This window comes from Chiloscyllium plagiosum, chromosome 10 (genome assembly GCF_004010195.1).
Source record: "Chiloscyllium plagiosum isolate BGI_BamShark_2017 chromosome 10, ASM401019v2, whole genome shotgun sequence".
Classification (NCBI taxonomy): Eukaryota; Metazoa; Chordata; class Chondrichthyes; order Orectolobiformes; family Hemiscylliidae; genus Chiloscyllium; species Chiloscyllium plagiosum.
The window spans coordinates 82,577,258-82,604,742 of record NC_057719.1 but is presented as its reverse complement, the minus strand read 5'-3'; the positions used below and the strand labels follow the sequence as shown (position 1 = coordinate 82,604,742).

The 27,485-nt window shown below is 42.3% G+C and overlaps 1 protein-coding gene across 5 annotated transcripts in view; it reads right to left on the bottom strand.

Annotated features, from left to right (window-relative positions):
- Positions 1 to 11,289: 11,289 nt before the first annotated feature.
- Positions 11,290 to 27,485, bottom strand: part of mgaa (MAX dimerization protein MGA a) — a 103,962-nt gene continuing 87,766 nt past the window's right edge. For all 5 annotated transcript variants that reach the window (XM_043698206.1, XM_043698209.1, XM_043698208.1 and 2 more), the window contains 2 exons: positions 18,525 to 18,731; positions 11,290 to 13,555 (listed from right to left, as the gene is read on the bottom strand). In XM_043698206.1, the coding sequence (XP_043554141.1) occupies positions 12,246 to 13,555; positions 18,525 to 18,731 (1,517 nt within the window). In that variant the 3' untranslated portion in view covers positions 11,290 to 12,245. The remainder of the gene's footprint in view (positions 13,556 to 18,524; positions 18,732 to 27,485) is intronic.

Sequence of the window (27,485 nt, the reverse complement as noted above, 5' to 3'; positions counted from 1 at the left end):
ATATTTCAAGACCAAGATCAGCAGGTTTTCTTTAAGTAAGACTATCAAGGGCATGGTTCAGAATATAGCAAGTGAATTTGGGGTATGGATCTGTCATGATTTAATCAACTGGTAGATCAGATTTGAGAGGCTGAATGGTCTAATGGCCTGTTCTTAGACAAAATGACTTACATTTACAGTTGAACATTCGTTCATGGAATGAAGGCATCACCGGCAAGGCCAGCACTTGTTGTCCATCTGTTATTGCTCTCAGATAGGTAATGATCAGTGATCATCTTGAACTCATGGCAAGCAGAAGATGGGTGGGGTGTCAACCATGAAGGCTGGTTAGCCCCATACGGTGTCAAGCTTGTAAGTGTTAGAATTGCACTTACCCAGATTAGTGGAAGTTATTTCTGATGAGTTGTGAATGGAACTGAATACTGTGCAATCATCAGTAAACATCCCTGCTTTTGACCCTATGACGAAGGGGAAGTTATTGATGAATTAGCCGAAGATAGTCACGCCCAGAACGCAACCCTGAGGAACTCCTGCAGAGGTGTCCTCAAACTAAGGTGATCGATCTCCAACAACCTAAACCATCTTTCCACCTTTGTAGCCTCAACCAGTGGAAGCTTGCTCCCTGATTCAGTCTCACTAAAATCTCCAATTCCATACTCAAGTAAATGATGCCAGATATCTAGGACAAACAATCATTCTCTTCTCGTCTCCAGATTTCTGCTTTCTTGTTGATGTTCAGATGAAAACTGAGATCAAGAGCAAAATGGATCTGGTGGAACCCAAACCAGGCATCACTTGGTAAGCAGGTGATGAGTAGGAGCTGCTTGATAACAAAATTGTTATCAGAACAGATGACCATATTATTAACAGAACAGATATGATGTTCTTCAGTACTTTTCTGATGAGTACGAGTATGCTGATGGGGCAGTAATTTACCGGACTGGATATGTCTTGCTTTTTCCAGGATATAGCCAGACAATTTTGTCAGTTAGACACCAGAGTTGCTGGAACAGTTTGGCTAGAGATGCGGCTAGTGTTTTCAAGAGGGTTGTCATGGTCAATTTCAGTGTGGCACCAGCTGCCTTTGTGATACCAGTGGGTTCAGCCGTCTGAAATAGCATCTGCCATAGTGGGCCTTTCAGAAGGAGGCAGAGATGAATTGCTCCATCTGCACTTGCTTGAAATTGATTGCTTCTGTTGTAGCCTTTTCTGCCGTGCCCTCATACTGGACTTTACCCTCATTTGGGATGGGCAGGCTTACATGGGCCTCCTCCTCTGGTTGATTGTTGAATTGTCCACTATCATTCATCTCTCTAGGCTGCAGCTCTCAAATGAACTGATCCTTTGGCTGTGGGCTATTTAGCATTGTGTACAGCATCTTCCTGCCACTTTTAGCATGGATGCAGTGCTGTGTTGTAGCTTCAAATTGGCATAGGTCTTCAAATTGCTTGTTGAACGATTACCTGATTTGATGACTGTTCTAGTGTGAGACGAACTCCAACCTATGAGGTTACAGAGACTGATGGAACACAATTATGAAGCCATTTGGTCCATAAAGATGCACAGTGTTGAGTGACTAGATTTGCCCTGAATCTATCCAATTTAGGCATACCCTGTAAAGGTGTGATGCTGTGTCCTGTCAGAGTCCAATGCCTCAGGTAAAGCTGCAAAATCCCCAGGCTGATTCCTGGTTTTGGTGTTTTGGCACAATAGGGTGTCATTTTAGGTGATTTGAAATGACAGTTAAGAATCCAACACATTGCTGTGGTTCAAGAGTCAATTTAGGCCAAAGCAGATAGGAAGTCAGGTTTCCTTCCCTTAACGATATTAATAAATCAGTTTTTTTTAATGACAATCTGTTAGTTTCATGGGCACTGTTACTGATTAACTTTTTGTTTCAGCATTACTTGATTAAAATTCTTAATTCAATTTGCTTAATTAAATTCCGTGACTGCTATGCTATATTAGCTCAAGACCCTAGGTCAATAAATACTTCTGGATTACCAGTGCAGAAACATAACCACTCTGCCACACAACTCATTCCATAACACAGAAGGATAATTGGACAAAAAATAATTCATAAAGCTGCAAACAAAAAAGTGGTGACTAAACATTAGGTTAAGTGGTAGGCTTTTCATACCTATCTTTATAAGAGGAAAGAAAGATCAAGACTTAGGGAAGAAATGCCAGAGATCATTGGGATGAAAACAGCCTTCAGCGCTGGGATAAAACGTGTGGAGGAATTGCATGAGGTCAAAGTTGAAATTACACATTGTTTGCTTAGTGAAATTTAGAATTAATGATTGATAATGCCATTCAAGCATGTAAACACAATGAAAAATTATAAACTGGAGGTAGGGGTGGACTGAGAGCCAGTGTAGATCAGGAAGGGAAGCAGAACTTGTTCACAATTGCAAGGCATGGAGCAGTGTTTTAGATGAGCTGAAATTTATGGGAGGTGAGAAGCCTGTTCAGATGACATCAAGGCAGTCAAGAGGTGACAGAAGTACGAAATAAGGACAGTCGAAGGGGCAAGAGTGACCATGTTATAGTAGTGGAAATAGGTTGCCTGTGTGATGGAGTGGATATAAAAGCAGAAGCTCAACTTGGGAGTGAAATAGGAAGATGCCAACTGTCTGAGACAGTGACATGAGGGGGGAATAAAATCAGTGGTTAAGGAGCTGTATTTTCTTCAATTCACTCAGAGTGTGGGCATCGTTGGCTTGGCTCACATTTATTACTCAGACCTTGAGGACATGGTGGGGAGCTGCCTTCTTGAACCACCAATTCCCACACCGGGATGATTCGTATGTGAAATGAACTTCCAGGGGAAATGGTGGATGCAGGTATAGTTACAACATTTAAAAGACATTTCAACAGGTATATGAGTAGGAAAGGTTTAGATAGATATGGGCCAAACACAGGAAAATGGGACTATTTTAGTTGGAGAAATCTGGTGAGCATGGACAAGTTCGACCAAAGTGTCTGTTTCCATTTTGTATGATTTTGACTCTATGACGCCACAGTCCATACGCTGTAGCTGGATCCAGATTACCATTAGGCAGGTAATTCTAGGATTTTGACCCAGCAAAAGTAAAGGATCAGTGATATATTTCCAAGTCAAGAGTGGTTAGAGACTTGGAGAGGAACTTAGTGATGGCATTCCCATGTATCTGCTGCCCTTGTCTTTCTAAATTGCAGCAGTCATGGTTATAAAGTACTGTTTAAGGAGCCTTGGGGAATTCTGCAGTGCATCTTGTAGATGGTATACTCTGCTGCTACTGAACATTGGTGATGGAGGGAATGGATATTTATGGATGCGGCTTCCATTAAGTGGGCTGCTTTGTCCTGGAATGTGACAAGCTTATTCTTGTTGTTGGACCTATACCCATTCAGGCAAGTGAGGAGCACTCCATCACACTCCTGACTTGTGCTTTGCAGATAGCAGACAGGTTTTATGAGTCAGAAAGCAAGTTACTTGCTGCAGGATTCCTAGCCTCTGACCTACTCTTGTCGCCACTATGTTTATGTGGCAAGTCCAGTTCAGTTCCAAGTAAAGGATATTGATATTTGAGGTTTTAGTAATGGTAATGCCATTGAATGTCAAAAGGTGATAGTTAGATACTCATTTGTTGGAGATAGTCAGTGCATGACATTTGTGATACTTTCTACTTATCAGCTCAAACCTGATATTGTCCAGGTCTGGCTGTGTAATTTTCTGAGAAGTCATGAATGGTGCTGAACATTATGAAATCATTGGTGAACATCCCCACTTGTGGCATAATTGATGGAAGATCATTAATAAAGCTGATGAAGATGGTTGGGTGAAGAACATAACATTGAGGAACTTCTGCAGTGATGTCCTGGGAATGAGGAGACTAATCTCAAACTATCATGACCAAATCCCGATGTCCAACCAATGGAGAGTTTGCCCCCTGCTTCCATTATTGCTCAGGCCCCTTGATGCTACACACTGTCGAATATGGCCTTGATGTCAAGAGCTGTCACTCTCACCTCCCCTCTGGAATCAGCTCTTTTGACCATGTTTGAACCAATGCCGTAATGAGATCAGGAGCTAAGTGGCCTTGGCAAAACCTAAACTGTGCATCATTGAGCAGGTTATTGTTGAGCAGATGCTGCTTGATAGCACTGTTGATGACACTTTCCATCACCTGTCAATCGATAGTTGACTTAGGATACACAAGCTGAAAATGTGTTGCTGGAAAAGCGCAGCAGGTCAGGCAGCATCCAAGGAACAGGAGAATCGACATTTCGGGCATAAGCCCTTCCTCAGGAATGGCTTATGACTTGTGCTTTGCAGATAGCAGACAGGTTTTATGAGTCAGAAAGCAAGTTACTTGCTGCAGGATTCCGAGCCTCTGAAATACTCTTGTAGCCACTATGTTTATGTGGCAAATCCAGTTCAGTTCCAAGTCAAGGATATTGATATTTGAGGTTTTAGTAATCGTAATGCCATTGAATGTCAAAAGGTGATAGTCAGTGCATGACATTTGTGATACTGAGGCTTATGCCCGAAACGTCGATTCTCCTGTTCCTTGGATGCTACCTGACCTGCTGCACTTTTCCAGCAACACATTTTCAGCTCTGATCTCCAGCATCTGCAGTCCTCACTTTCTCCCTTTAGAATACACAAGACATACTTGGGCAATTTTCTAGTCATAGATGCCAGTGCTGTAGCTGTACTAAAACAGTTTGGGTGTAGCAATTTCTGAAGCCAAGTATTAGTGCTGGAATATTGTCAGGGCTCATAACTTTTGCATTATCCAATGCCTTCAACCATTTCTTGATATCACATGGAGTGAATCAAATTGGCTGAATACTGGCATGTGATACTAGAGACGTCCGGAGGACACCAAGATGAATCATCCACTCACCACTTGAAGATTGCCGTGAATGCTTCAGGCTGAACTTTGCACCGGCAAGCTGGGCTCTTTCATTTTTGATGATAGGAATGTTTGTGGAGCCACCTCCTCCAGTGAAATGTTTGATTATCCACCACCATTCATTTAGGAGAAAGTGAGGAATGCAAATGCTGGATATCAGACCGAACCCCCCAAGTCAGCACCACACTCTTGAACTATGCAACCTGTCCATCTTCTTTCTCACCTATCCACACCACCCTATCACCATCACCCCCCACCTTCCACAACCTATTACATTCCCAGCCTCCTCTAATTTATCTCTCAGTGCCCTCCCCTGATGAAGAGCTTATGCTTGAAACATTGACTCTCCTGCTCCACGGATGCTGCTTGACCAGCTGTGCTTTCCAGCACCACACTTTCTGACACCACCATTCATGACTGGATGTGGCAGGACTGCAAAGTTTAGTTATGATCTGCTGTTTGTGGAATCGTCCCTTGGATAAAGGGACTAGAACTATTGTTTTTCAGCTGCGGTCTGACCATTTTTAGCAAATCTGCCCTATTTTTGTACTACATGCCTTTTGAAATAAAGGCCAACATTCCATTTCCCTTCCCAACTGCCTGAGGACCTTGGATACTAGCTTTGTGATTCATGGATGAGGACTCCCAGCTCAGTCTGTTCTTTCGTTTTCTGCAGTCTTTCTCCATTTAGCTAACATTCACCTTCTGTTCTTTCCAAAGTGCATAACCTCATATTTTCCCACCTTACATTCCAACTGCAAACATTTTGATGGACATCATTTCCTAAAGGAGACAGCTGCTAGACTGGGTCTACGGCAAGTAGTGATAGCATCACCTGGAGGGGAAAATACACTTTGCCCCCACAAGGACTGTGATAAGGCTAAGTGCCAGTAACTACATTAGATTAGATTAGATTACATTACAGTGTGGAAACAGGCCCTTCGGCCCAACAAGTCCACACCGACCCGCCGAAGCGCAACCCACCCATACCCCTACATTTACCCCTATACCTAACACTACGGGCAATTTAGAATGGCTAATTCACCTGACCTGCACATCTTTAGACTGTGGGAGGAAACCGGAGCAAACCCACGCAGACACGGGGAGAACGTGCAAACTCCACACAGTCGCCTGAGGCGGGAATTGAATCCGGGTCTCTGGCGCTGTGAGGCAACAGTGCTGACCACCGTGCTGCCCACGAACAAAGCAGTTTCGAACTGGGGACCTTTCGCGTGTTAGACCAACATGATGACTACTACACTACAGAAACAAGCCTCAGCCGCCTAACATGATAGGATAAAGAATAAAGCAGATGATTGAGAGCATATAAACAAACTCAGTATACTAATCATGACTGACTTTAATCTTCACGTACATTGGAAGAGTCAGAATGGCAGAGGAAACCCAAGGCAGAATTCAGAGTATTTAGGTCATTTTCCTAGAACAATTCATTGTGAACCCAATGGGGATCAGGTAATGTTAGACCAGGCTCCCCGGAGTACAAGCCCAGTGACAATACCTCTAGGCCCTCATGTGCTTGCGGCAGAGACTCAGACTGCAGCTATCTGGGACTGGATATCAGCTAAATGAGCTGACAACAGAGCGAATGCAGGCACATAAGCAAAACACTACACGTGCAGGAAATAAAAACAGAAAATGCTGAAATTAATCAATGGGAGAAAATGACAGTTAATGTTTCAGGTTGAAGAGCAGATGAGCATAAATACACAGGGTATTAAAGAGGTAAAGCAAGGTGTCCACTTTCCAGTCATACCAGAGCAAACAGCAAGGAAAAGAAACAAAAGCAGGTTTAGGACAGTTTTTGAACAACGGAAAATGTTTTATCAAATGCAGCATCTGGTCACTTGGGAGTACAGAACTTGAGTATTGCTGGGGGGAAAAGACAACGTTGTCGAAGTTTTTTCTCAAGTACTCATCAGAATAGATGCAAGAATACATTTGTAAGGGAGCAACGACTTATATTGCTCGAGAAAAGGATGTTGATGGAATAGCAAATTAAAATTAATTGGTTAAGGTGCATCAAGGAACTATTGTTCCTCTACACCTGTTTAATTCAAAAAGGCACAATGCATGCATGTTTCTTTTACCTGTACAGAATGAGTCGCTGCGTACCAATAAGTAACTTATAGCAAATGTAACTGAATCACATTGCGAACATAATCTTACTGGCCAGCTCAATCTGGCAGGTCTAGTCATTAGTAGGAGGCGGGGAGCACGCATAGGTGCTGCAGAATTAAACCTTAGCCTGTGTTCTGGATTTAGTGAGTCCAGTCAGTACACTGCCTGTTGTGAATAGCTGCTGAAGGAAAGTGCTGTTCCATTTAAATCACTAGTCTCTGGGGCAAATGACCCTCATGCGCTGACAATGAAGTTCATATACCATTTTAGTCAGCACACAATCGACCATAATCATGATTTTTCAAAACCAAAGAACAGGAACTAATACATTCTTTGAAAATCTAAGTTAATTATATCCACTGCAAAAGCTGAGCATGTGTCAAAGGATGTAACTAGATTTGTGGTGCAGGCAGTAAGTGTAAGGAGTTCCAAGCCTAAATACCATAAGCTGTCATATTCCCCTACACCTTTTTTTTTGATATTGATAGTATCTGGTACAATATTCAATTACATTTTTCATACAGAACTGCCCTCTCAGGTTAATGTCATACTGTTTGTGCTTTCAAAATAACAACTGCAATCACTACTGATGGAATCCGCAGATTCGACTCTTATGGAAGGATGCTACACCTTTCAAGCCAAAGATGAAGTTGGTTTAGGATAGGGAAAGCTGCGTTTGTTTCACAATCCAGGAAAGAAAAAGAATCCATTTTCATTAAATGCCCTAACAGATCTGTCGGAAACGTTCTAGAAACTTCACACGGAATGGAAAGATGGAAAGATTATCCTCCAGTTGATGCTACAATATCAAAGGGGTCAACAACTGAAAATGTCGCGAACAGCGATGAGAATTTAGGAGAAATTTCTTTCTAAGTAATACTAGATTTTAGGTGGTAGTTATGTAGAGTCTATTGTACTGTATATCTTAGAGTAGAGAATAAGCAATTAAAGTAGACGATGAGCGAGGCTAGCGGGACAGAGAAGGCCAGTGGAACTACTTTTGCATGAATCTTGCATAATGAATCAAATTATCTTTGGGCTGCAAAACGTTTATGGCTAAATACAAAATTGTTTGTGTTGAGATATCATTCATTCAGGCAGATGTAACTGCCATCGCGTGTCACTGCCACTACACTTTGAAATTGGATTTAAGAGTGAGAATAAATTCACACAGGAAAAATTAAAACAATAAGGTTACTCTCATTACTGCACATTCATCACACCTGCTGGTTAATTAGCAGACAGTCCTGTTTTTACAACTCAGCAATTTTCTGACCTCAGTGATCATTTCCTGAAAATGAAGCTTGATTGCTCTACACTCGCTGGGCAGCACGATTCTGGTGCAACAGATTTGTTTAGTGGAGTATCTAACCTTGTCTTCTAGACTAAGTCAGTTTCACAACCCAGTTGATGAAGGAACTTGCATGTAGAATCATAGAATCCCTAGTGTGGAAGCATTTGGCCCATCCAGTTCACATGAACACTCTGAAGTGCATCCCACCCAGACCTGCCCCTGGAATCCAGCATTTCTCATGGCTAACCCACCTAGTCTGCTATTCAGTCGACACAAGGGACATGTATGGCTAATTCAGTTAACCTACACATCTTTGGACTGGGGAAGGAAACAGAGCACCCAGAAGAAACTTCAGACACAGGGAAAACGTGCAAACTTCAAATAGACAGTTACCAGAGAAAGTCAAGATTAGAGTGGTGCTGGAAAAGCACAGCAGGTCAGACAGCATCTGAGAAGGAAAATCGATGGTTCGGGCAAAAGCCTTCATGAGGGCTTTTGCCCGAAACGTCGATTTTCCTGCTCCTTGGATGCTGCCTGACCTGTTGTGCTGTTCCAGCAATAAAGTTTCAACTTTGATCTCCAGCATCTGCAGACCTCACTTTCTCCTGGTGCTGGAAAAGCACAGCAGGTCAGACAGCATCCGAGAAGGAAAATCGATGGTTCGGGCAAAAGCCTTCATTAGGGCTTTTGCCCAAAACGTCGATTTTCCTGCTCCTTGGATGCTGCCTGACCTGTTGTGCTTTTCCAGCACCACTCGAATCTTCACTCATCTCCAGCATCTGCAGTACCCACTTCTGCCTGGTTACCAGAGGAATCTAACCCAGGTCCCTGGCACTGTGAAGCATCAGTGCTAACTACAGAGCCACCATGCCATTCCATTTTGAGGTTGATAAGCATGAATTAATTTGTCTATTTAAGTTTTGTTAAAGGATGCGCTGGCTGGGTGGATTAACTGTGACTAGTGCAGGGTTATAGGGAGTAGGGTGGGTTGCTGTTTGGACAGTCAGTGCAGATTTGAAAGGCCAAATGGCCTCTTCTGTACTGTAGGGATTCCATGTTCTATGATCAAGTTGCAGAGTAGACCCATTGAATCAAATAGCCTAATTCTGCTTCTATAGCTTGTGATCTATGGTCTTATGTTGGCTGATTCTAAGTTTCGTCAATCCTTGGTAGTTTTCTGAACTACGTTTTCTTGCTTTGCTGGGTGTACTGCTTGCTTCGGTTTGGATTTACTGGCGGCTAACTTGCAACCAATCAATAAAACACACAATGAAAGCAACATGGCTTCAGTTGCATATGTAGATAGAAAGACTAAACAATGTATGCGGAAAAGATACAAGGCTTCAATATATGATTAGTAGCACTTGCATAACATTTATTACGTGTTTGTGTACATTCTATTAGCCTCCATTGTATCCTCATTTGTTGTGCCAACTTTTCATTTCAGTTTCTTTCTTTCCTCTTCCGATCTTTGTGCTTCTCTTATTCCATCTTGATGCTTCTCTTATTCCATCTTGATTTAGTCCAAAGTGCCCTTCTGACCTGACTGATATTGGCTCAAAAGGCACTATCATTCACTACTCCCTCCTCCATGCCATGCCACTGCCTCCTGCTGCTATTCTCTGTAGATGGTCATCTTTGCTATATGGCTCACAATCAATTTCCACACTATCAGGCTCTATCGCGTTCCCATACCAGGAACATCTCCCTAAAACCTGCTTCCCAGTATGCCCTTATCCTTTTCTGCCATTCTCTACTGTGCCTGCAGTACATTCCTATTATCTATACAGCAAATGGAAAGAGAGAGCATCAAGCAAAGATACACAATTTCTGTTTTGTCATTCTGATTTGGGAGAGAAAAGTGAGAATGTCATCCAATCCTGAGAGGTTTATAGTTATAGCTAAACAGTATTTCCTCACTAAAATTAAGAAACAAAAAAAACTAAAAAATCAAAATACAAGTCTAACACGGACATAAAATGTGCATTTCATGTGCCATATGTCTATAATTTGCACCAACCCCAACAACATAGAAAATTGCCCAGATACGTCCTACACACAAAAATCAGTACAAATTCAACCCATTGAATAACTGCCTCATCAGTCTACTCTTGTTCATCAGTAAAGTGATAGAAGTGTTTATCAATGGTGTTATCAAGCAGCATTTGCTCAGCAATAACCTACTCATTATCATTCAGTTTGGTTTCTGCTAGGAGCATTCAGCTCCTGCTGTCATTATAATCTTGCTTCAAATATGGACAAAAGAATTAATTTCGGGGGTGAGATGAGAGCCATTGACCTTGACAGCAAAGTCACATTTGACAGCTTGGCATCAAGGAGACTGAACAAAACTAGGAAATGGGGGAAACTCTCTCCTGATTGGAGTAATAACAACCACAGAAGATGGTTTCGGTGTTCCGTTTGGGTGATACATCGAAGGAGCCTCTGAGCTGCTACAGTGCATCTTGTTATATGGATGATGATCTGAAGTGGGAAACATATGAAACTTATTCCACAGAGCCACCTAGTGACTATAGCCCATAAATCTTATTCTGCTGTTTCAAAGACGTTAAACATAGATAGAAAGCATTAGATGAGAATTCTGCAAAAGGAGAAGTATGTGATGAAAAAGTACATAACTTGCACGAAACTTTCAAAAGGTAGACTTTTTCTCCCCATATAAATGTTAGTATGAGAAAATGTATATCTTGTGAGGCTTCACATTCAGCATAGAACAGAACTGAACCTGCTGTTATTGATCAATGAAAAGGTCTGGTAATTGAATCTTAGCAGGTGATGGAGAAAGAATGAAGTGGGACTACCATTTAGTCTCTACATTCAAGAAAATGAATGAAATTCTTCAGTAATCTGATTCCATTTCAGAGTCAATTCGATAAGTACAGTCTTCCAGTCCCAAACAACATCCAAATGAAACACAAGAAAGTGACTCCCTTCATTGCAATCTTCAATACATAACATTACAATGCATACAATGTCTGTCAAAGGTAAATATAGTACCTGGTTTAACTAGTTTAATTGCAAGGTTAGACATGCCTTTAAACCACATACACAAGAGATACCATTCAGATTTGTTAGTGTCTTTTCTAAAAAAATAGTGGGATCTTGCCAAAAGAAAACCAAAAAAACTTAAGAAATTTCTATTTCACAATTTTTTTAAAAAATATGTAGCACAGTATTTACACATTATTCAAGATACATCAAAAATCCGATTTCGTCTGTCAACCTTTTAGCACTCAACATAATCAATTAATTTTCATTTGTATCAACACAATAGATTCCATTCAAATACTAGGAAATCTAAAAGGAAGGTCTGGTGCATGTGAAATGCACCAACACTCCCTCAGCTATTCAGAAAAATAGATTTACGAAACCACCGAAACAAAGTCAGTTTGTACTCCAGATGAATGATTGCTCTAGCAAAGCTCAATCTCTATACTATACAAGCTACATACAAAAGATGTTTATTACCCACCCAGGAAGTTATGCTCAGCATCTTTATGCTTAAGGTGACAAGTTAAGAAACTGTACAAAAAGTCCAGAAAATGATTTTAAATCGAAGATTCTACACCATAAAACCAAATGGCAAAATACTCAATTTCAGCAATCAGTTCTGGGATCACCACAATATTCATGGTGATTTGTAGATGAAACTATACATTAGATTCATTATCTGGTGAAATACCAGATTATTAATACACTTCATTGGTTATTTTAATAGCAATCCTAGCACAATCGCCACAAATCTCCAAAGTTTAATTCCATTCAGAATAATTATTTCAATTTCATATTTAAAATCATTGGAGAGATGATCCGAAAGTGTACTTGCTTTCAGAAGAGAATCCTCAAAAGTTGGCCAAGCAGAGAGTAATTTTGAAGTAGCAGTTTGATCACTCTTTCACAGAGGAATTGTTGAAGTGTTCTCCCGAAACACTGCACGGACTCTCTGTGCTAATGTGTTGCGGAGATGAGATCCGTGCTAGTGCGGGCATAGGCCTGTTATTATCTGAAGAATGATCTGTCAGTGTTACTGATTCAACCTTTCCAGGTACCCTAATTAAGCCAAGGGGTGCCAATTTAGGCATTGGTCTCCAAAGCAAGTCTAAACTGCTTGGAACCTCTGTGTTTGATGAAGGTGAGGCTGCCTTCATATGTACAAGTGGAGGAGGGGAAACATTTACTGAACTGTTTACCCCACAAGCATGATCGCTTTCGAAATCCAGTGTGCCATCGTCCAACTCATTTTGGGAACCCACTGGTATCTCGCTGCTAAGCAACTGCTCAACATTCAATTCCTCTCCCTCCAACTGCAATACCAGGGGGCTACTTGAGCCACCACTTTCCCTCTCCGACGTCTGTTTCAGTTCAGTGACTTCATTAGCACCAATGTCCACCAATCTTATTGGTCCATGGATCAATGAAAATTCATCAATATCGTCTCCTCGATTTCCATTCTCAATAAAGCCCAATGCCTGGTGATCAGATATTGAAGACGCATTTGGATTTTCCTCATCATCAGAGAACTGCTGGTTTAAATATGCAAGCTCATTTAAAAGTGAAGTGAATGGCTCATAGCCATCAGTATCCACCATCTCACTAGATGTTGTGCCATTGGCTTTTAACAGTGATGACAGTTCTGCATCCCTGTCACTCAGTCCAATAGTTTTGCCAGTGTTGCATGTCTGCACCCGACTGCTCATCAGCTGAAACTCCAATTTGTCTTCAAGTATTATTTCAGTTGTTGGTGCTGACCCAGTTGATGTTTCCTCTCTAGTCCAGGCCTTTTCTGTGGAAGACACTGAAGCTTTATCAGGGAAACAAGACAGATCCAATGCCTTTGGTGATCCATTGATTTTGTCAGAACCCACTACGTGAGAAGCTGCAATCTGCTGTGCTTGCTGTTGATGTTCGGACTTTGAAGCCTCTGGTGATACAATAAGAAATGGCATGACCTCACTTTCACCAAGTACAGTGAACTCTCCAGTAATGTTTGAGCTGTTACTTAGGTCAGATGTTCTTTTACTGTCTCTGGAAACTTGTTCTCCTTGTTTCCTCCCTTTCATGCTGAAGTCAAGAGCTTGAGGATCCACTTCTGCGAAAGAATCATTCATCCCTTGCACATTCAATGATGGAGATTCTCCAGTTGCCAGAGAGGTCACATTCACTATTCTTGGCATCAGGAAGGAGGAATTTTTATCACCTGCAATAAGATAGAAAAGAATGAACACATCATTGAATTTACTGATGCTGTGCATGCCGCATTTTTGCGTACTTTAATTACACTAACAAAACCTTTTCTAGTAATTCCAACCTTTCAACGTTGTCAGTCACAGAATAGGAAAGGAACATATTTTACTAACTACCATTGTCCTTTAAATATTTACTGTGAAGTATGCAACATCAACCACAATAAGTCACCTTCCTATTCACATTCCAGTGAAGTTTTTGGCCATTATTCAGTATCTTAGTGAATAATAACAGAAGGAATATGTGAACAATTGCAAGAATAATTACCTGCCCAGTATTATCACTTCATTGCAATCAAACCACCAAAGTCTAAAGCATTACAACAGTAACCAATTGCCTCAAATGATGACAAATAAGAATAATAATAATATTATCAACCAGGGATGTTTTGCAAAAGGCCAGTCACGTTTGATAGGTTTCCTGGGAGTTCTTTGGGGTATTACAAGTAAAGTGGATAAAGAGAACCAGTAGGTCATTGTATTTGGATTTCCAAATGGCATTTGAAAAGGTTCCAAATAAAAAGCATCTACTTGTGGGGTGCTATTTAACATGGATGGTGTACTAACCAATATGGAACAGTCAGGAAAAATTGGGCTTTTGTAGGATGACAAAGTGTAACTAATGGGATATTATGGATAAGTGCTCGGCCTCAACCATTTACAATCTATAAATTTTTGAAAGAGCTTTGAAGAGCTGGCATGAAAACAGAAGTTGAGGCCTGGGGCAATTCAACCCATAGCAGGCCGGAGGGGCCAAATTCCCTTCTCCTGCTTCTATTTCTTATGTTGTTATCAGGACAGACTTATCAGGTGTCAGAGTGGAATGGTATTCAGTCAGAAATCAGTGGGTCTAGCAGTCCACAATATTAACTCTGGATACCATGATGTCTCATGGCAGGAGTCAAACATGGACAAGTAAATCTCCAGCTGGTGATGGTCCTCTGCAGTGATTTTGCAATCATCAGTTCTCCAGCATGTTGAATAGTGTGCTCTCGGAGGATAAGGGCACAGAATACTGTATTCTCTGGGTGGGGACCTTTAATGTCAATCACCATGAGTAGCTCAAGTATAGTCAATGTTTAGTAAGCTGACCACAGCCTAAAGGACATAGCTGATACACTGGGTCTTCAGCAATTGGTGAATGAACCATTGGAAAACAACTACTCGACTTCGTCCCACAAATCCAAGTGTGCAGTCGTGTCCATTCATGGCAGTGCTGTTAAGATTGACCTTTGCACAATCCTGGCGGAGACCAGGTTGACCTTCACAGTTAGAACCACCCGTGTTAGAACCATCTTGCTAAATGAAATCAATTTCAAGCTGATCTAGCAAATCAAAACTACGCATCCAAGAGACATTATGGGCCATCAACAGCAGAACTGTACTCAACCACAATCTGCGCTCTTATGACCCAGCATATCTCCTACTTCACTATGATTTTCAAGCTAGGAAATCAACCCTGGTTCAAAGAAGAACGTAGGAGGGGATACTAAGAGCAACAATGTACTCCATTTTTTTGGTATACCCAAACTTGATGAAGCTACAACAGGACTATGCGCGCACCAAACTGCGGAAGCAGCAGACTTTAGACAGGACTATGTGATTTCACAACCAATGGATCAGATTCAAGCTCTGCAATCCTGCAACATCTAGTCGTGAACAGTGGTGGATAATTAGACAACTCACTTGAGGAGATGGCTCCACGAATATCCCAATTTTTAACAATGGAGGAGCCACATCCCAATTTTTAACAATGGAGGAGCCCAACATATCAACATAAAAGATAAAGGTAAGCATTTGCAAGTCTTCAGCCAGGAGTAGATAGCAGGTCATTAATCTCAGCCTCTTCCAGAAATCCCCTGCATCACAGATGCCAATCTAATTGTCAACCAATTTGTTTCACTCCATACAATGTCAAATGGCTGAAGGCACAGTATATTGCAAAGAGTGTGCACCCTGGAAACAGTGCTGAAGATTTGTACACCAAAACTACCATGCTCTGAGCCAACCTGTTCCAAGAGAGTTACAACCTTGGCCTTTATGTGACAATGTGGAAAAGTGCCCTGGTGCAGGAAGGCAGGACAACTCCACCCGTGTCAATTATTGCCTTAACAAGATATTCCCCACCATCAACAAAATGAGAAAACTTGTTGTCAACAGGGCTATCAAGAAACCATTACAAAGCAATAACCTGTTCACTCAGTTTGAGTTCTGTCAAGGTCTCACAGTTCCTGATCTCACTACAATCTTTGCCCAAACATGGACATCAGAGCTGAACTCCAGAGGTGACTGACTGATCTTAACATCAAGGCTGCATTTGACCAAGTGTGGCATCCAGAAACTTGAGCAAAATCAGTGAGAATCAGGCGAAAGCTCTCCAATTATTAAAGGAGTAATACCTGTCACAAAGGAAATGCTGGAGGTTGTGGAGGTCAATCTTTCAGCTCCAGGACATCACTCCAAGGGTTTCTTAGGGTGATGTCCAAGGCCAAACCACGTCAGCTGCTTCCTCAATAACCTTCCCTCCATCATAATGTTAGGAGTGCTGGTGTTCACTCATAATTACACAATGTTCAGCACCATTGACACCTCCTCAGATACTGTAGCATCCATGCCCACATGCAGCAAGACCAGAATACCATCCAGACTTGAGCTGAAAGTCATAAGCACCATTTGTATCATACAAGTGTCAGGCAATATACATTTCCAATGTGAGAATTTAACCATCACCTCTCGATACTCAGTCGGATCACCATCCCTGAAACCTCTACTTCATTCTGTGGTGCCACTAACCAGAAAATGAACCAGACATGCCAAATAAGTCCTGTGGTTAAAACACCAGTCAGTCACTCAGAAGCTTGAAATTCTACAGTAACTCACCTCTTGCTTCCTCAAGCCATTATATTGCACAAACCAGGAATGCCTCTCCATTTGCCTGGCAGTGCATCCACCAATATGCACTCTCTCTACCAATGATACATAAGAGGAATATGAACAATTTAAAAGATGCATTGCAGTTAATTAGCAAAGATTCCTCAACAGGATTATCCAAACTTGTAACCAACAACACTCAAGAAGCTTGACACCATCAAAGACAAAGCAGCCCGTTTGACTGGCACATTCACATGCATCCACTCCCTCCATCTTCAACGCTCAGTACACACTGTTGCTATCTACAAGACGCACTGCAGAAATTCACCAAAGACCCTCAGAGAGCACCTTCCAAACCGATTACCACTTTCATCTAGAAGGACAAGCGCAGCAGATATATGGGAACACAACCCCTTCAAGTTCCCCTCTAAGTCATTCACCATCCTATAGATCAATGTTCCTTCACTGTTGCTGGAACTCCCCCCTGCTAATGGCATTGTGGGCCCACCCACAGCAGGGAAGCTAGCTCACCACCAACTTCTCAAGGGCAAGTGGGGATGGGTAATAAATGATCATCCAGCCAGTGACACCCACATCCCACAAAATGATTTTTAAAAACCTCCACTACCTAGGAGGACAAGGACAGTAAATGCATGGGAACACCACTATCTGCAAATTTCCCTCCAAACTGTGCATCATGACCTAGAACCATATTGTCATTCTTTCACTGTTGCTGGTTCAAACTCCTGGATCTCCTTTCTTATCAGCTCTGTGGGTGTACCTACACTCCAAAACTGGCAGAGGTTTAAGACAATAGCTCACTACTACCTTCGCCAGGGCAGTTAATCACAGGCAAAAGAATGTTAGCCTATCCAATAACATCTCAAACCAAGAATTACTTGAAAAGTGTGTACAGGAACTTTGCCCACCTTGTACAAAAAGTTAGCATGTACAGCAAGTAATCAGGAAGACAAATGGAATATTGGCTTTTACGGCAACAATGATGAAATATAAAATGCAAAAAAACTGTACAGGGCGTCGGTGAGACCACAACTTTGAGCACTATGTACAGTTTTAGTCACCTTATTTAAAGGAGGGACATACTTGCATTAGAAACAGTTCAAGAGAAGTTATTTGGATGATGATTTCTGAAATGAGGAATTTCTTTTATGAGGAAAGCTTCAGCTGGGTCTATATTTTTTGGAGTTTAGTAGAATTAGCTTCTGAGAGGACTTGATAGGGTAGGTGGAATCTAAAACAAGGGGGCACAGTTTCAAATTCAGGAGTCTCGCAGTTTAAAAGTCAAGGATGAATTTCTTTTTTCCAGAGGGTCATTCGTGTGTGGAATTCTCTTCCTCAGGTGAAAAGTGGCATGTGGGTCATTGAATATATTCAAGGCTGAGCTAAACAGATTGTTTGGATTGACAAGAGTCAGAGGTTCATGGAGCAGGCAGGTATGGGAGCTAGCCTACATTCAGACCAGCCATGAGCTCACTGAATAGTAGAGTGGGCTCAAGATACTGAATGACTTACTGCTATTTCTTATGTCAGTCAAACATCTGTCATGCACTGATCTAACCCTAATCATGCTGACCTTAAATTATTAGCAAAACTGATTTTAAATGTTAGGATGATTATTTATAAAACTTAACTGAAATCCAAAGTACCAAGTCAAACTCAATTCTGATTCAAATGATTGATGGAGAGGGGTTAGGATCTCTCATAATCCATATAAACAATGTATCTTCAGATGTCATTTCTGTGCTGAAGAAACTGGTGGGGGTGTACAGCAGTGTTTGTCAGAATCTGTTACTGCCGAGTCCCCCAGTAAGACTTTTAAACTGCTTTTTAATTCCCCAGAAATGTTGGGCAATACACTCCCTGACACACAGCGGTCTGGAGTTTAGTACTTTCAACAGGTCACATTTCTGTTCTCCTTTTGAAGGACAGCGAGGAGTAAAATGCAATCCTGAAACGATTACAAGGTTACACAGTGGCATTCTAAAACATTCTGTAGAAAACATACAACAAAGTACATGAAATATTTCTTACCAAGTGAATCTGCTGAAGCTTCAGACTTGGGTTCTTTCCCTTGCATGACATCAGCTGCACCAGAACCTACCACTTCAGTCCCAGGAGGTCTGGTTCTCAAGAGTGCAGATGTTTTCCCTGCGGAACTGTGAGACCCCTCAACAGTAGCATTGTTTACCTGAAATGGAACCGGCAAGCCCTGCACTTGGATAGTAACTAAAGCAATGCCTGGAGAGACAGAGAGAAGGAAAAGCTCATTTACAGCTCAAGATTAAGTAACAAAGGCAAAAACATTGCGAGTTCATATTTAATGTCAAAGTAATTAATGTAGTACCATCACATATTTGGGCCAATGATGCACCACGGATATAGAAGATTCACCCCAAATACTTCAGAAGTACTAGTTGGATGTTTATTAACAAGGAGCAATGAAAATAGATTAAACACCCACCAAGCATCAGGAAACTGCATGAATTTGAGACACAGGTAGGAAGTAAACTTCATGATGACTCAGTAGTGTGCCTAGGTTTCTGCTAGGCTCGAACTTATTAAAGTCAATCTGCAATACTGAAAGGATAGGGCTGTTCTACATGCAGGAGGAACAACGTGTCTAGGAGATAGTGAGCAAGACTGGCAAGGGCAGCACATGAATGAAAACACCACAATATTCCAATTCCCCTCCAAGCCATAAACCATCCGGCTTTGCAGTCTTAACGCCATTCCAATACTACCGCTGTGTTGAAAAACCGAGAACTCCCTTCTTGGAAGCACTGCGGTTATTCTTAACCTCCCATGGACTGCAACACTTCAAGGCAGCTGCTCACCACCATCTTTGTTAATGGGTTGATGACAAATGAGGCCTTCTACTATTAGAAGGGTTGGGGCAGCAGGTAATGAGTAACATCTGCATCCAATGAATAAATAGCCAAAGGTCATATCTGAGAAAATGATACAGAAAAAGTATTCCCTAGATTCTCCAAATTACTGCAGGAACCTTAAAGTTGTACACGTAAGGACAACAGCATTGATTTTCCACAGGTGGGCTAGGAGGTTTTTCCAAGTGCTTTGAAACAAAAGGAAGCAGTTTGTCAGAGAGGTCAATATCAGGAATTTGGCACAAAGTAGCTGATTATATTGCTGGGGGAAAATATTAAATGAGCTTACGAGTGATCAAGGTGAGTGACGGCGTTTGTCAAATTTATTCATGGGTTGTGGGGGTCATTTGTAATTATTCTTGAAAACTGTGCCAGGGGTGTGTTGCCTTCTTAAACCACTGCAGTCTTAGGGCACAGTTACACTCAATGTTAGTATGAAAAGGAGTTCCAGCATTTTGACACTGATGTGAATGAACAGCGGTAAAATTCCAAGTCAGGGCAGTGAGCAGCCTGAAGGGGATCTTACACACAATGGCGTTCTCATATACCTGCTGCCCCAACCCTTCTAATAGTATAAGTCAAATGCATGGGAAGGGGTGAATAATGGTTAATGTGCTGAATGTGGTGCTAATCAAGTAGACTTCTTTATCTGGATGGTGTCAAGCTTCCTGAGTGTTGTTGGAGCTGCATTCAGTCAGGTGGGTTGGAGTACTCCACGGGGCTCCTAACTTGTGCCTTGTAAATGGTGAACCACCACTGGGGAAAGAGGAGGCCAGCGACTTGCCACAGAATTCCTAGTCCTTGACTTGCTCTTATAGCACAACATTGATTTGGTTCACAGAGTTCAGTTTCTAGTGAAGACAAACTCTTTGCTAGTAGGGAATTTAACAATGGTAATGCCACTGAACATCAGGGACAGATGGTTAGGTTCTCTCGGAGATAATTACAACCTGGCAGTTTTGATGCAAATTTAACTTATCCCCTCCAGCTCCAGTGAGCTTTTTGTTCGTCACCATTATTTATGGCTGGAAGAGACTGTACCTTTGTTTATTCATCCATCAGACCTGGGCAGCATTTATTGCCTATCGCTGATTGCCCTTAAGCAGAACCAAGACCTTTGTACCAATCCTTTTAGTAATGAATTGCTTAGCTCAATGGCATGCCAAACAGAAGTAGCATGGAAGTAATCCTGTGCTGTAGCTGCCCCAGATAAATATCTCATTTTAGGTAGGAATTCTCTGTTCTGGCTTGTCCTCCTGCACTCTTCATTGAGCCCAGATTGTTCCCTGTCTTGACGGCAATGGTGGGGTGGAGGAAATGCTAGGCCATGACATAACCCAGTGACAGTGATCTATTTCCAAGTCAGAATGGTGGGTGGCTTGGAGGGGAACCTGCAGGTGGTAGCGTTCCCACATGTAGAAATGGTATTTGATTTGGAAGATGCTGTCTAACGATTTTTGGTGAATTTCTGCAGTACATCTTGGAAAGAGTACACACTGCAGCAATAGAGCATCAGTGGTAAATGGGGTGGATGCTTGTGAATGCAGTGCCAATGTGGATGGGCTGATTTGTCCTGGTTGTTGTTAAGCTTCTTGGATATTTTTGGAGCTGCACCCATCTAGCCAAGAGGGGAGTATTCTATCATGCACCTGGCTTGTGTCTTGTAAATGGTGGATAGGCATTGGGGAGTCAGGTGAGTTACTTGCTGCAAGATTCCGAGCCTCTAACCTACTCTTGTAGCCACTGTGTTTCTGTAGCAAGTCCAGTTCAGTTTCAAGTCAAGGGTAACCTCCAGTGTATTGATATTTGGAGTTTCAGTGCTGGTAATGCCACTGTTTTGACAAATGGCAATGGTTAGATGCTCTTATGTTGACTCCAACCAGCAGAGAGTTGCCCCCTGATTCCAGTTTTGCAAGGGCTCCTTGATACCACACTTGATCAAACACAACTTTGATGTCAAGGACTGTCACTCGCATTGCGCCTCTGAAATTCAGCTCTTTTGTTCACGTTTGAACCAAGGCTGTAATGAGGTCAGGGGTTGAATGGTCTGGCATAACCAAACTGAGTATCATTGGGCAATTTATTGTTGAGCAGATGCTGTTGAGTAGCATTATTGGTGATACCTGATGATCAAGAGTGAACTGGTAAGTCAGGATTTGTCCCGATTTTTGTGTAGAGGACATATCTGGGCAACGTTTCACATTGTCAGATAGACAACATGCCAGTGTTGTATCTCTACAGTGTGGATACAGGCTATTTGGCCCAACAAATCCACACCAACCCTCCAAAGAGTAACCCACTCAGGCTCATTGCCCTATCTTATTACTCTACATTTACCCTTGACTAATGCACCAAACCTGCACATCTTTGGATTATAGGAGGAAACCTGAGCACCCGGAGAAAATCCACGCAGACATAGGGAGAATGTGCAAACTCCACACAGTTACCAGAGGCTGGAATCAAACTCAGGTCCCTGGCACTGTGAGACAGCACTGCTAACCATTGAGCCACTGTGCTCCTACCCCGCAGTCAGGAAACACTTTTTTGCTGAAATCCAGGTTTGAACCTGAGACCTTTAGATCTACAGTCTAAAACTCTCCCAACTGAGCAATTATCTGTATTGAACGAGCGTGGCTAGAGGAGTGTCAAGTTCTGGAACACAAATCTTCAGTACTATTTCCAGAATGCTGTCAAGGCCCATAGCCTTTGCGGTACCCAGTGTCTCCTACCATTTCTTGATATTATGTGAAGTGAATTGAATTAGCTGAAGACTGGTAGTACTGGGGACTACCAGAGGAGGAAGAAGAAATGGATAATCCAGTTGGCACTTCTGGCTGAAGATGGCTGCAAATGCTTTAGTCCTATCTTTTACACTGATTTCCAGGGATACTGTGGAGCCCTCTCCTCCAGTCAGTTATCCACATCCATCACAACTGTATGTGGCAGGACTGAAGAACTCCGATCTAATCCCTCAGTTGTGGAAGTTCTGGGCAGCACAGTGGTTCAGTGGTTAGCACTGCTGCCTCACACCGCCAGGGTCCCAGGTTCAACTCCAGCCTCAGGTGACTGTGTGTGGAGTTTGCACATTCTCCCAGTGTCTGCGTGGGTTTCCTCCAGGTGCTCTGGTTTCCTCCCACAATCCAAAGATATGCAGGTCGAGTGAATTGGCCATGCTAAATTGCCCATAGTGTTAGGTGCATTAGTCAGAGGGAAATGGGTCTGGGTGGGTTACTCTTCAGAGGGTCGGTGTGGACTGGTTGGTCTGAAGGGCCTGTTTCCACACTGCAGGGAATCTGATCTAATCTTAACAGAGCTAAGTTGGCACACAAATAGTCCTGTTTGGTCGCTGCACCCTGTTGATTACTCATTTTTAGATTTGCATGGTGCTGCTCCAGACATACTCCTGCACTTTTCAATGAATCAGGATTGAGTGGGGAATATGCATGGCAATGAATTTGCAGATTTTGTTGGGAATATGATTCTGCTGCTGTTGATGACCCACAGCACCCATGGATGCCCAGTCCTGAGTTAGTAGATCTGTTCAGAGTCTGTCCTATTTAGAATGATCATGTCACACAACATGATGGAGGGTATTTTCAATGTGAAAGTAGGACTTCATCTCCACAAGGACTAAACAGTGGCCACTCTTACCGTTACTGACGTGGAAGATGCATTTGCAACCAGATTGCTAAGGATGAGGTCAAGTCCCTCTTTTTGGTTCTCTCACTACCTGCCACAAACCTAGTGTATCAGCTATGTGCTTTAGGACCCAACCATCTCAAATCAGTAGGGCTATTGCCAAACTACTCTTGATAGTGGACATTGAAATCTCCCATCCTTAGGGCTTCCTCCAAGTGCTGTTCAACATGGAGTACTGATCCATCAGCCAAGGGAGGACAGTACGAGGTAATCAGGAAGTTTCCTTGTCCATGTTTAACCTGAAGCCACTAGATGTGAAGTCAATGTTCAATACTCCCAGGGCAACTCCCTCCCAATTGTAAACCATTGTTCTGCCATCTTTACCTGCTCTGCCCTGTCGGTGGGACAGGACATATCCAGGGATGGTCATGCCTAGGACATAGTCATACTTATGGAATCATATCTTACAGACAATATTAGGCTGTTGTTCGACTATTCTGACCTCTCAATTTTGGTACTAACCTCCAGATCTAAATGAGGATGACTTTGCAGGGTCAACAAATTGTTTTTTTATTGCAGTTTCCAGTGCCTAGGTCAATACTAGGTGATCTGTTGGCTTTCATTTCTTTGACAACACTTTGTAGCAACTGATACAGCTGAGTGGCTTGTGAAGCCATTTCAGAGGGCAGTAGACAATTAACCGCAGTGTTATGGATCTGGAGTCGCAGGTCAGCCAGGCGAAGTGAGGACGGCATACTTCTTTTCCTAAAGAATATTAGTGAATTCGCCTACTGTTAGTCGCCCACTGCATATTATGGATGCCCAGTTGAGAATTGTTAAATGTGTTCTAAATCTCTCAGAAGATGAGGTAACCCTTAAAATGTGAAGATTGGATTATATCTCCATAAAAAGGACTATGCTATTGTCACTCCTACCAGTACTGCAATGGACAAGTGCATCTATGATAGGTAGATTAGTGAAGCAGAGGTCAAGTAGATTTTTCTCCTCTTGCTGGTTCCTATGCCAACTGCTGTAGATCCAGACTAACAGCTGTGCCTTGGTAGTGGATAGGACATTGCCAATCTCTGTGCTTCTTCCAACTGGTGTCCAACAAGGGGGACTCCTGATCCATCAGCCACTTGGTGTTGGGGGTTGTCAACAGGAGGTTTCCTTGCCAAAGTCTGACTTAATGCCATGAGATTTTGCTGTGCCCAGAGTCAATCTTGAGATTCCCAGAAAATTCCCTTCCAACCATATACAGAAAACGCGATTATCTGGCATTCAATTATCCAAATACTGGATTATCCGACAGGATCACAAGGTCCCGATGCTCGACTAAACTATGTTATCCAGCTTTCAATTAACCGATCGAAATACTCCCCGTCCGTGTCCTTCGGATAGTCGATACTCCTCTGTACCTTTTTCAGGTCTGGTAGGGCAAGTCATATTGGGGACAGTGGTATCTGGAAGTTTGTGTAAAGGTTATCATGCAGTGAACATCACTAAGTCAGGCTAATGATGGACTGATCAGTGGGAAAGTTCTGTAAATTTTGGCACAAGACCTCAGATGTTAGTTAGTAGGACAATGGCAAACCCAGCTCTGTCCAATGCATAGGTCGATACTGGATGGTCCATCCAATTTCATTTCATTCTTTAGACTTTGCAGCATTTAATACAACTGAGGCTAACCAGGCTATATCAGAGTGCAGTTCGAAGTCAACCACTTTGCAGGAAGTCTGGAATTATATGGAGGGTGAACTAGATCCACAATGTTTCATGATTGCCATTTATTAAGTCTCTTCAAATTCCCATTATCTGTTGTGGTGGGACCTCAGAACATTAGCCTGGGTCTCCGGTTCACTAATTTGGTGACACGGCCATTACCTTCCTCCTCACCTTCCTACCAATCACAGCCACACTCCTTAATGAACAGATCTCATCATCAATGTCTAGCAATCAGGACTTATGTTTAACCTGCAGGTGCTCCACCTCACCCTTGCATCACAGTTTCTACATATTGCCAACTACTCAGTAATGAGGCTCTTCACCTGAATACACTGGAACATATTCACTGACACTTCCTTCTCTCTGATAGGGCAATTGGCGCATAACTGCAAAAGGCTAGCAACGCAGAGCCATGGCTGCATACTCTCACACTGCATAAGGAGACTGTGCATTTGGTTAATAACAGAACGGTTCCTACGATCACTGTAAACAAATGTACTGCTGAAACAAACCATGATGAAGGTAGTCCTGCCTATTCTTCTTTTCAAATTACAGTTCATCCTCATTTCACAATCTGGTATGAAGCACAAGCTGTAAGTGGTGACCATGTATTTCTTGCTTTCCATTAAATTTTCCCCATTATCACACCCAAATGTGATCTTTGTTCTGCAGAGTCATATCAGACTTGAAATGTTAACTTTGCTTCTCTCACTGTCCACAGATGCTGTGCTGCTACACTTGCTGAATTTTTCCAGTATTTCTATTTTTAATGCTGCCATCATGAATGCGATCACCTCTGGTCAAAGGGGCTTTCAAGGTCTTAACGTAGTTGAACAATATGAACTCTGATTACTACGATTGCTGAACAGTCAGACGTCTGGTAGCCCTTCCAGAATGCAGAAGCATACTATCCTCAGACAGGATCAATGTAGCCACCATTTCCTTTCCATCAGTGTACTTGTTGCCCATCAACTCAGACTGCTGTCTCCCATACCAAGGCAGTTCATTCTGAATTAACAGTCTCAAATCCAAGCTGCTCAAGGGCATCCTACAAGGCTCTTGTTGGCTCTGAGTGCATGTAAGAAACCATGTCTTAGCCACTGAGGTAGCAACGCAGAGGAGCACCAGGACAGGCAAAGATCATTTAATGTTTGCCTTACACGTAATACATAGGAGTGCGTTGTTTAATGCATTATGGATTAAATTGGTTTGGATGTCAGAATGTGTGTCAAACGGTTATTGTAGTAGTCCATGAGAAATGGGCAGAAAGCAGAAGCAACATGAATTGGAGACATTTTCAGTGCAGCCAGACACAATGATGAGATGCTCATAGTTGGCCCATGCAATGGTGTTTTCCAGTGTCTCTTCCTGAGATGGTCACTGAAAGCTTCAAGGGCTGCACCCTGTGATCCTTAGGTTGTGGAGGATGGGGCAGACTACCATGAATGATGACAAGTTCTGGGAGGAACTGGAGGGATTCATCCATACAAGCCAGGAAGCAGAAACCAGAGCACAAAAGGTCTGATTCATGAAGTTCCCAGTTGGACCATGGCTCTCCTTTTAGTATTACTGTCCACTGTGATGGGATTGCAAGTGGTCTCAGATGTACGTGGAGCAGGCAGCCCTGTCGCCACACAGCTACCCCTCCATTTTGGCATGGTGGCTTGAAGAATGAGGTACCAGCTGAATGACTTAAGACAAAAACATCAAGACTGCTACTGAGACAGCAGCAATTCAACAACATGGTGGTCTGTGAGATTATACATGAACTACACTTTCAAGGTTTTGAACCCCCTTTGGCTCCAGTATATCGTCATATTAAAACGCGGCAACCATAGAACCATACGCATCTTGTTCATGGCTCCATTTAACACTGGGGAATCCACTACCTTGGCAAAACCACAATCCCCCTCCTCCAGCTTCTTTCCACCTTGAAAGAAGACAATGAATTCCATTCCTTTTGCATACAGTCCCTTGGTGATATTCCAGATACAGTGATGCATGACAAATCAGAAATTTTTAAAGAGGTGTTACTGTCTCCAGCTTAGAAAGATCGACTGGCTTCAAAATTAAGAGCTACAGTGACCTGGATGGTCATATCAAATCATTGACTGCTTGGCCAGCAGCAAGATAGTTTGCAGGGCATTAATAGGATTTTCCCAAAATAGATGATCATATGCCAAATTTGCACTAGATGCTGATTGATGTCACAATCTGCCAATTCTGTACGATTCCAGCAAGTAGACAGCTAGACTATTGGCTTTCGCTGCATGGCAATTGGCACGTCATGCCAAATATCTGTTTACCTGCCTCTGTGTAGCATTGATGGTTATGGAGTAAAAGTTGAACTTTAGAGCCTTAACATGGAGGCAACACTTTAATAAGTTGGAATGCATTGTGCCTGGCTGCACTGAAAATGTCTCCAATTCATGTTGCTTCTGCTTTCTGCCTCTCTCTCATGGACCACTACAATATCTTTTTGAGACACGTTCTGACATCCAAACCAATTAATCCATAATGCATTTGAGAAGAAAGCAAGATTATTTAGGCTATATTTCATAACTGAACAATAAAAAATTAAAATTAATTCCAAAATTCTAGGTCAGAGGGAAATTGAGAAACAAACTTGTAAAGAGATCTCAGCTATCTGTAAGAATAATAGGGTGATTATGGTAGGGGATTTTAACTTTCCAAACATAGACTGGGACTGCCATAGTGTTAAGGGTTTAGATGGAGAGGAATT